At 38.3% G+C, this 11512-nt stretch overlaps 1 protein-coding gene across 1 annotated transcript in view; it reads right to left on the minus strand.

Annotated features, from left to right (window-relative positions):
- The window catches only part of LOC106050206 (dual specificity protein phosphatase 1-like), a 37981-nt gene extending 35964 nt beyond the window's left edge, over positions 1-2017 (minus strand). Inside the window, exon 1 of the mRNA XM_013205156.2 lies at positions 1406-2017. Within this exon, the coding sequence (XP_013060610.2) occupies positions 1406-1772 (367 nt within the window). The 5' untranslated portion in view covers positions 1773-2017. The remainder of the gene's footprint in view (positions 1-1405) is intronic.
- Between the last annotated feature and the right edge of the window lie 9495 nt (positions 2018-11512).

Genomic DNA, 11512 nt, shown 5'->3' on the forward strand with positions numbered 1-11512 from the left:
AAAGACTACACCAACTGTTCTAATAGGCCGTAGTTTTCACACCATTTATAATCACAGCTTAAGAGGTCTACCTAGATATATATCTTACTGCATATTACAAACTTCCGAGGAGTCACTCCCTGACACGGAAATTTCTGTCAAATGGGACAGTCCGCGCACTAATTTTTTTTTAAAGATAAATTGATAAATTGTGTAGAACTATTTATTTATTGACTTTTTTTTCTCTCTTACATAGCATCAAACTAAATGATGAGATAGATATATAGACTAGACATTGTTTGGAAACAAATGTTTCAACCAGTTGAAGTAATCTACACACCGATCCCATCACGTAATGTCTCACCGACTCACGGGGACTACTTTTTTTTATTTTTTAAACTAATGAATTGAGGACAATCGTGTGGTAATGATGAGAGAAATGAAGAGTCATGTGTACAGCGGGATAGGACGGTGAGATGTGACCTAGATCGTGGCCTTTGAAAAGCCCTGAATCTACAGGATGATGAAATCAAGCAGGATACTACAGAGCCGTGAAAATCAATGCATTTTTTTTTCGCTTTATATTTAATATTAAACTAACCCTAACCCATAGATCCAATGTTAACGTGAAATATTTTTTTAAATTAAGGTTTAGTTTATGCTGATTCTAGATCTACAAGTCACCTTTATGAAATTTTGGGGAAAAAAATAAGATTTATATGAGAGTCAAAATAATTGTCAAACACAGAGTACATAGTACAAGTAACAAGTGTGTGGTAGGCTACGGAGGAAATTTAAAAGTTTAACACACTTGCGCTGCCCTCGTTATAAAATGTCACAGTAATAACATCAAAATATACACGAGGTTGAAGTTGAACTTTGACACGAGCAGACGGCTCTAGTATCTTGAAAATCTTTCACAAGTAAAAAGGCTTTAGGATTAGATCTATATAATATATAATATACAGTCTAAATTAATTATTAATAACTAAGCCTAGAACCTCTAGTACTAATCTATATAGCCTATTATAGCCTATTATATGTCTATATTAAAGTATTTAAAGCAACCTATCATTTACAAATCGAATAAATATATTAAAATTAACTTAGGAAAACTTAGAATCTTAGAATGGCTTAGCATTTAGATCTATTTTGACAGTCAAAGTTGCAAGTTGTTTTTTTAATTACAATTTTTTGAAGACAAGCCTTATTATTATTATTATTATATTTAAATTATAAACATGCTAGATTTATTTAAAAAGTCACATTTTCTTCCGAGTTGACTCTTTGTTATGACAAGAATTTAGATTTTAGACAATCTTGAATTAAATAAATAAATAGATCTAGATCTAGTATAAGGTGAAGGATTGAAATCTATTTAGGCCAACCAGATGAATAATGATTTAATGCTTCTATAACTGCTTACCTTTAATATATCTGACAGTTATATCCCCGACTTGTTTGAGTAGACTTTTGATCACAGATAATAAGCTGGAGTCACTGTGCGCCTGTGTGAGCTCCATTGTACACTCGTCGTAAACCAGTACGGTGGGGTAGGCGCCCTTCAACAGGTCCGCCCTTTTAGAGTCGCAGGGTACAATGTTTTCCAAAGCGATAAATCCACCAGAACGTCGCTTCAGTATGGGTGGGCAGTGAATGTTCACTGACTGAACGATACGGCCCTGGTTGTAGGCCATGAACGATCGGCAGTCGATGATGAGGATATGGTCAGCATTTCGAGTGGCCAGCATATCCGACACTTGCAGCACAGTTAATCCACACACGGCCTCCATGAAGATGATAATGATGACTGCGGACCCGGCAGCAGTATATGAATAACAAAGATACTAAAAAACAAAAACAGTACTAAGTCCACACCGAGTACAAACATCGGTGCGAAACTCAGTGTCCAAGCACTACACAGTATGATACATTCAAACGATACATCCCTTTAAATGGCGCGCTCGTAGTAAACAGAACTGAGTTTTACGCGGAGTCGCCTAGTTATGAATGAACCGCGAGGTGAAAAGCGAGAAAGCGTATTGATTTTTTTTCTTCCCTTCCCGCCGCGTTTTTTTTTTTTTCCTTCGACCGACGTACGCCTGCTTGCGAACTGAAACCACCGCGCGCGGCGAGAGAGGAGAGGCTTTAATTGAAAGGAACTAGCTTTAATGTGTTGTCAACGTAATCGATTTCTTCTGCGTCAGTCTATATATAATTGTTTCTAAATGATCCTGTTTTTTTGTTCTTCTCTTGAAAAAGAAATACAATAATCGGAAGTGGTATCGTGCCGGCACTAAAGCAGACCCATTAATAATTCAGTTGTTGACGTTTTTTTTTATTGTACAACACGAATGAGTCACCGCGTAGATTTAATTGTATGTTTGGCCATGAATGAAACGCTGAGGCTTGTGTTCAGAGGACGAAGAAAAAACGCATCGCCCACTTAATTGGTCGGACTATCACGTGATTCCGAATTTTTCCCACCACTAGCTACTGCAGTTGAATTCATTGACACAAGTATCACATGCTAACCTAAAAATGGTTGTCCTGCATGATCTCATGACATGTGGGTTTCATCACCGATCCATAACACCTCCACACACACACACACACACTCATACACACTTTTCCTCTTCTGAGTATGGCAGAAATAGAAGGATAGAAATACTTTCAGCCTCGTTTTAGTTGTGGGCTTAGATTGACACTCTATTAAAATAATTTTGAAATATATTTATAGAGCTAAGTATTGATTACTCAACAACGCAATAGTTTAGATAAATTAAGTATGAAGAACCAATAGCGTAATAACGTATGACGACAGGGCTCACGTCTCATTGAGGGCCTCAGGAGCCACTGAAAGATATTCGTTTCTTATTTTAGGAAAACGTCTACTCGTTTTTGAAGTAGGCATAACGTCTGTAATTTATAAGATAAGGACATTATTCCTTGTAAAAGTTGGTACATACATTTGTCTATTTGTAAATCTGTTACATGCTGGATGATTCGATTTTTATATACTACATTTTATTTACTTAAATCCGGCCCTGACCGTACCGATAAACTACAGACTGAGCTAAAGTGTGGTGAGGATTGAAAACAGTTGTCCTAAACAAGGACTTCATACTCCATAGTGTTGAAGACTTTCCGGCATTTAGACCAATGACTATGAAACCAACTAGAATGAAAGCTTGGGTTAGACTCGGTTAGAGTTAGGGTTAAGACCAGACTTTGACTCTCGCCTAGGGCCCCGCGTACTGCGATGGTCGCCTTTGATATTTATCTATGTTATCGTGTGAAAACGTATTGACTACAATCTGTGATAAAAGTATTCTTTTTGACATAGGCCTATTTACAGTATTTCATTTTATTAAATGTTTTCACAGGCGAGCTGGCTATATGGGCATTCGGATGAATGCCTGGTGGGCAGATCATATGGCAAACCCGATTGGGCTGCTTTTAATGACAGTAAGGCCTGTACTAAAACAAATACTATTCTCTTCTAGAAGGAGCCTCGTGTGATTGGCCCTAGAGTTACGTTTATAAAAGATATGTTACAGATTACACAGCCAGAGTTGTTACACCATGGTGCAAATAGTCTCAATGCGTCCGGGCTTTTTACCAATAAGGAGCTAACAAGGGCCATTGAAAAAAAACAACTTACGACGAAAGAATGTGCTCAACTATCACATTTAATGTTAGTGTATACGATAGAGAGCTTTCTTATTCATTTGGTGATATCAAATAATGTCAAAATCATATTCAATACAAACTTAGTTTGCACGTGTACTGTAATTGTGTTCAATATTCGATGTATTATACATCTATATCTTTTCAACTAACAAAGTTCAACATTTCCTATAGTCTCTAACATCAAATTAGAATGAGCTCTTTCAAGTTGAAATGATGAGTAATGTATTATCTAGTAAGATGTATTTATTTGTGACGTATTTACATGTTAAATTGTTCTTTTCCATGTACGTCTTTGTATAATACACACATTTAATAATAATCAAGAATAATCATCTTTATTATCATTCAGGATAATATGCATAGGATGTCGAAGATTAAGATCATGACTATAGCGAAGCGATTGTATGATAATCATAATTAGGATAGATCCGATAGAGCATTTGTTAGGTGTGTTAGTCTCCAGTAGAAGCCCTATTTGAATGGGATAAACATGCACGGATGTCTTCCTGCCAGATCGTCTGCTAACGATTCTCGCGCTCGTGCCACCGGATACTCGCCCCCCCCCCCCTAACGTACGGAAAGGAAGTTGTCCATTTATTTAGGCTCGTTTGCACATCACCTGGAACTTTTCTTTTTTTTTTTTCATTTTGAGGAAATTATCACAAGCGTCCGGTCAGTCGTGACAGACGTCCGGTCAGGAATGACAAAAAAAAAGCAGACTGTGGGGGATGACATCCCGCTAGGAACATGTCACCCCGGAAGCTGTGTGGCGGACGGGCGGATGGAGTTTATTGAAATGAAGCGCCCACGTTTCGGCGATGCGAGGCTGTATGCAGTGGTGGCAGGTGGGAGGTGGACAATTAAACTGCAGGTCAGTATCAATTGTCACGCAGGAGCACACACAATCACTGTAAAGACATGGCTGCTTAGAAGTCAGACTGCCCAGAACTCTGAAATAAAACTACATGCAGCGGTAAAAAAGTTTTTAAAGCTTTCATACTTGGAGTTTTTAAAACATTTAAGTGTCTTGACATTTTAAAACATCTTAGTCTCTTGAAATTTTAAAACATCTTAGTCTCTTGAAATTTTAAAACATCTTAGTGTCTTGACATTTTAAAACATCTTAGTGTCTTGACATTTTTAAACATCTTAGTGTCTTGGCAGTTTAAAAAAAAATAAGGGTTTTGAAATTTTAAAACATCTTAGGGTCTGGAAATTTAAAATCATCTTAGTGCCACGAGGTTTTAAAAACATCTGAAAGTCTTAACTTTATTCATTTTTTTCAGACTGTTTTCTTCTTTTAGTTCGGTTCCCAAACAAAATTCGAATTTTACTAAAACTCGTTGGATTTCAGATTTCTTTCAAAATAACGCTTCGTCATCCTAAGGCAGTGTTTCTCAAACTGTGTGCCGCGGCACACTAGTGTGCCGCCGAAGATTTGCAGGTGTGCCGCGGGAGTTTTCAGAACGCCACACGTGCAGCGTTACGCAGGTCTGCCTACTATTAAATTTTTATTTTACTTTGCGATGACATCCCCACTTGCAACGACCAGTAATAGTAGTGGGTCGCTCCATATTGACGGAAAGGGGTGTTAGCTCTTTAGGTTATGAAATTTTCCACTATACATAATTATAATGACTCAAATGTAGGCCGCCTTAGCAGACGCAAAGCAGTTCTTGAATTGGTAACGATAATAATAAGCGATGTGTTTCGTGTAAATTGTTTAGGTGTAAGCTAATAATAACAAAACAAAAAAAAGTTATCCATGGAGAAATACGTTAGCAAAAATGAAACTGCGAAAGCATTAAATGAAAAGCAAGGAACCAAACGAAGGTACAAAGAAGATTACATCGGATATAGTTTTATATCTTCTGGACCTGAAGATGCTCCATTGCTATTCTGTCTGATCTGCAATGCAACTCTGTCGAATGAGCCGCTTGTTCCAAGCAAATTGAAGAGACACATGGAAACAAAACATCCAGCTGTAAAAGCGCAACCGAAGGAATACTTTGAAAACATCAGGGCTCAACAAAATAAACAAGCTAAGAAACTTATGAATTACCTAACGCTGACAGAAAAGGGATTGATTGCAAGTCATAAGGTTGCTCAGTTATTAGCGAAACGGAAGAAAGCACACACAGAGGCTGCATCTGTCATTGCACCAGCTTTAGCAATAGTTGTTGAAACTATCCATGGACCCGATACTGCCGAAAAAATTAAGAAATTTCCTTTGTCCAATGATACTATCTCGCGCATACTTATCGTCAGATTTACAAGATCAAATCTGCGAACACTTCGACTGGATTGACGATAAAGTTTCTCTGCTGTGGTCTCTTTCTTTAAGTTGATGAATCCACAGACGTTAGCGGCAAAGCCCAGCTGCTAGCTTTTATTCGGTTCATAAAGGATGAAAAATGTGTCAACGAATTCTTATTTTGCAAAGACTTACCAACTACGACCAAAGGTGAAGATATTTTCAAAGTGGTAATTGAAAACATTTTGCTATTTAAACTACAGTGGAAAAATTGTGTCAGCGTTTGCACCGATGGCTGTCCTTCAACGCAGGGAAATAGAAAGGGATTCGTCACTCTTTTGCGTCAAGAAAATCCAAATGTATTAGTTGTTCACTGCATGATCCACAGAGATGCTCTTGCCTTCAAGTCTTGGCCGAAAGATTTGATGTCTGTTCTGGATCAAGTGATTCAAGTTGTAAACTTCATCAAATCTCGACCGCTTGCATCCCGACTTTTCTCAGAGCTTTGTGAAGAAATGGATTCAGACTAAAAATGTCTCCTGTATCACACCAACGTTCGTTGGCTCTCCATGGGAAATGTGTTAAAGCATGTCGTCCAACTCAAGGCTGAGCTGATTTCATTCTTGGAGGCAGAAAAAAAAAGACTTTGGATTTTCTTTTCATGACGAGATCTGGTGGGTTAAGGTCACATTTCTCTTTGATTTATTTGACAAATTAAATTCATTGAATTTAAGTCTTAAAGGACCATCGGAAACCATCATCACTGCATCTCAAAACTGAACTCATTTGGTGAAAAATTGTCGTTGATGCAAAGTAAGATCTCGAAAGGACTGCTTTCCTACTTACAATGAATGTGCTTCAAATAAAGAAATGAGCCCCGAAATTCTGGACACTTTGACACATCTGCAGTCAACATTGCAGCATTACTTTCCAACAGTTGGAAGTAATGAGTATGGATGGGTCAGCTCTCCATTTGGAAACAATGAAGCTACAAATCTTACAAAATGAAGAAGAAGAGCAGCTCATTGATTTAAAAAATGATGCAGTTCTAAAGTCAAATTTTGGGGAAAACAGCCAGGACCATGTTTTGGATTTCAATCAACAAGTTATATCCTGCAATCAGTTTAAAAGCAATCAAAATACTTCTTCCATTTGCATCTTCATGGTTTTGTGAGTTTGGATTTTCAGCACTGACTGAAATCAAGTCTAAGAAAAGAGAGAGACTTCTTACAATAGACGATGAAATGCGAGTTTGTTTGTCGACTCTGGAGACTTGATTAGAACGCATTTACTCTCAAAAACAGGCACACCCTTCACATTGAATGTAATACTTAAAAACAGGTCAAATCTTTTTTTTTCTTTTTATTATAAAACAACTGTTGCTCTTCGTGGTGTGCCGCGAAATTTTTGTAGTTTTTTTACTGTGCCGCCAGACAAAAAAGTTTGAGAAACACTGTCCTAAGGAATGGAAAGCAGGGGCGTAGGAAGTGAGTCTGGACTGCTAGCAGACCTTTCACGATCAACTCTACTCTGGGCTGCATCTATCACACTAACACACACACACATACACACACATACAGAGAGAGATTTTGAACAACTAGTTTTGATATTGTCTAGTTCGTCCATTCTATGCTATTGTTCGTCTGAGGTCAGATCCTTTGTCAGATTGTAACTAGACAGTCGACTTTTTCACCATCTTGTTACATCCGTTTTAAATGGAAATACCGAAAGATTAAACAGTAGCAAGGAATGTAAGCCTCGTCGCTGCTCTTTCTTGTGATTTTTATGTGCAGAAGAGTTCCAAAAATTAGTTGATATTTGAAGACCTAACATCTGGTAGCGCTAATGTTAAATGAAAACAAAATATTTGAGATTTCTTTTTCATAATTATTTCTTAAATTTTCTTGGAAAAAAAAAATGAAAATACGACAAGTTTGAAACCATGTAGATGAAAATCCCAAAGGTCTACGGTTCAAAGTCTGGTCACTTGGTCAAAGTATCAACAAGACTGCATGACGTGTACACTTTCAATAATCTCAATTAATAAACCCGATAGTTGTTTTTTCTTCTTCTTAAAGTTGAATAGTATAATTTGTTCTTGATGTTATCAATGGATGTAACAAAGTTTTCAGCAGAACAGAAAACTTCAACCTTCCAAACAAAGTTACCGTCCGTATCTCGACAAGTCGTATGATAGCTTGTGAAACAGTTGCACAGTACGTAAGGTCAAGCGTGTCTGACTATAACACTATATGAACTGTAACCCACGCAGACCTTGAAATACCATCACCTGATAGACGCTAATCATTTCCTGCCACAGGTTTCCAAAATGGTTTCAAGAAGTGGCAACAGCGGATCACGAGATTGGCTTGACAATACAAACTGGCTGACAAATGGTGACATGCTACTACGCACCTACTAGACCGCGGGCTTGTCCTACTTTTGGCTTTCTACGTCTTCGTGTGAAGTGAATCGTGTCCGGTCACGATGACATAAATCTGTGCGTACCCAGGTCATAAACGTCATATGGCGGGAATATCTTCCCCAGTTGAGAAACCAAGAAAAGTTATATTTTGGCGTGTTTCCAAATGTTTGTTTAACGTACTGATTATCTTTTTAGCTATCCGTCTGTCAATCTTTCTGTCAACCACTGTGTTAAGAATTTACAATATGGCGTGTAACTGACTCATAATAATCATCATTCGATACAGACTTTTTTTTTCTTCATCTGTCTGTCCGTGCTTCTCTTCAGTTGTCACATTTCAAATGTCTACTATGTCAAATTAAAATCGCCCATTCTCCTTTATAGTTGTGAGACTTCTGTTCTTTGACAAATGCGTCATTTTAATGAATTCAGTAAACCATTTAAAAACCGTTGTAATAGATGATAATTTGTTATTCAACCTCTGTTGGGAAAAGAGTTAAACTAGGCACAATTGAATCGTATTTTGTTCCTACAAGAAATGCTCACAGCGATTTCCTTAACCACAAACATTTGTCGCCCATGTCCAACTGGTACTTTTGAGTGTTTTATTTCATCCATTTGTTTTTAGTACTGCTCGCGTATTAAAAACATTGATATAGATAATATAGAGGTTATCCCAGGAGGCTTTGCGACTCTTTAAAGATGTCACAAGTTGACAAATATTCTCATGTATCTCCTACGAATGTTGTGAATATTGATAATGGTCTGTTCTATGTCTATTCATTGCATTGTGACGAGTGTGATGGCGATTAGCCAGAGTGTTACGTAGTATATGAGTGCGACTGACCCACAGGGTCCACCTTGTAAGTAAATCAACTTCTTTCGTCACTGTGGCTGTGGTGATTATAATTATATCCCGTGTGACCTCAAACATTAAAATCAATCAAGAAACTATGTAGTTCAAATTAAAATCAATCAAGAAACTATGTAGTTCAAATTAAAATCAATCAAGAAACTATGTAGTTCAAATTAAAATCCGTAGAAGAATGTAGAATCAAATGCATACAAAAACACTCAGTGGCTACGTGTTAATTATCCCCCTTCAAAAGCGGATATTGTTTGGAGTTAATCTGTCCTTCTTGGAGCTGTGTAATGAGTGGCATGTCAACGCCCCTGACGTTGTTAAAACTTAGTCATTACATTTTAGTCTCAGCAGTTCGTTTCATGCCTTCAAAGTTTTCTTCTTCCCGGGATTTTGTATTGCATTAATGTCGTCTGTCTAAAGTGTACGGTGTCGTGTGGTTAGTGTGGATATCGTATGTCTGCCTAAATATAAAGTGTACGCTGTCGTGTGGTTAGTGTGGATATCGTATGTCTCCCTAAATATAAAGTGTACGCTGTCGTGTGGTTAGTGTGGATATCGTATGTCTGCCTAAATATAAAGTGTACGCTGTCGTGTGGTCAGTGTGGATGTCTTATGTCTGCCTAAATATAAAGTGTACGCTGTCGTGTGGTCAGTGTGGATGTCTTATGTCTGCCTAAATATAAAGTGTACGCTGTCGTGTGGTCAGTGTGGATGTCTTATGTCTGCATTCTATTTTTAAATTTTACTTCAGAAGTTTCTCTAGAAAAGAAGGTAAAAGTTTTACTCAAAACCTAATTAAGAACGGAAGCCGGGAAGGGGGGTGATGGCGGTGGGCAGGGTTTGAGCCCGGGATCATCGAGACGGCAGTTCGATGCGCTTTTCACACATAGAGGCAGTCTGGATGAAACAAAGCACTTGCACTAGAATCGTCTGGTGTACTCAGCTTACGACAGTGACGCTTAGCTTGCATCATTCCTCATGTCTACCATTCAATGAAAGCTCTTTCTACAACTAACTATAAATATTCCCTTTCAATATTATCTAGGGAAACACACACTCCATAACACAAATTCTGTCGAAAGCTTTCTTGAAATCAATAAAGACATGAAAAAGATTCTGGTGTTGTATGTATCTCTCGTAGAGTATCTTGAGATTTAGGATTTGTTCTGTTGTATTGCGAAGTTCCCCAGACATATTGTCAACTCCGGTTGTAGAAGTTCACCAGACATATTGTCAACTCCGGTTGTAGAAGTTCACCAGACATATTGTCAACTCCGGTTGTAGAAGTTCACCAGACATATTGTCAACTCCGGCTGTAGAAGTTCACCAGACATATTGTCAACTCCGGTTGTAGAAGTTCACCAGACATATTGTCAACTCCGGTTGTAGAAGTTCACCAGACATATTGTCAACTCCGGCTGTAGAAGTTCCCCAGACATATTGTCAACTCCGGTTGTAGAAGTTCACCAGACATATTGTCAACTCCGGTTGTAGAAGTTCACCAGACATATTGTCAACTCCGGTTGTAGAAGTTCACCAGACATATTGTCAACTCCGGTTGTAGAAGTTCACCAGACATATTGTCAACTCCGGTTGTAGAAGTTCACCAGACATATTGTCAACTCCGGCTGTAGAAGTTCACCAGACATATTGTCAACTCCGGTTGTAGAAGTTCACCAGACATATTGTCAACTCCGGTTGTAGAAGTTCACCAGACATATTGTCAACTCCGGCTGTAGAAGTTCCCCAGACATATTGTCAACTCCGGTTGTAGAAGTTCACCAGACATATTGTCAACTCCGGTTGTAGAAGTTCACCAGACATATTGTCAACTCCGGTTGTAGAAGTTCACCAGACATATTGTCAACTCCGGTTGTAGAAGTTCACCAGACATATTTTCAACTCCGGCTGATTTTCCCTTTTACAGGACCTGTTTCTCTCTGTCTGCGTCTCATTCTTTTCAAGACTTTCGCTTCTTTATGTCCTGCACCCTCCCCTCATTCCCCCTCCCCAAACGTTTCCTAAAGTGTGTGTTAAGGTCTGACAGTATATGTGTATGTATGTGATCCAGCCCTGTTGTTGTATGTGTATGATCCAGTCCTGTTGCTGTATGTATGTGATCCAGTCCTGTTATTGTATGTGTATGATCCAGTCATGATTGCTGTATGTGTGTGATCCAGTCATGATTGCTGTATGTGTATGATCCAGTCATGATTGCTGTATGTGTGTGATCCAGTCATGATTGCTGTATGTGTATGATCCAGTCATGATTGCTGTATGTGTATGATCCAGTCTT

Source organism: Biomphalaria glabrata, chromosome 1 (genome assembly GCF_947242115.1).
Source record: "Biomphalaria glabrata chromosome 1, xgBioGlab47.1, whole genome shotgun sequence".
In the NCBI taxonomy this organism is placed as follows: Eukaryota; Metazoa; Mollusca; class Gastropoda; family Planorbidae; genus Biomphalaria; species Biomphalaria glabrata.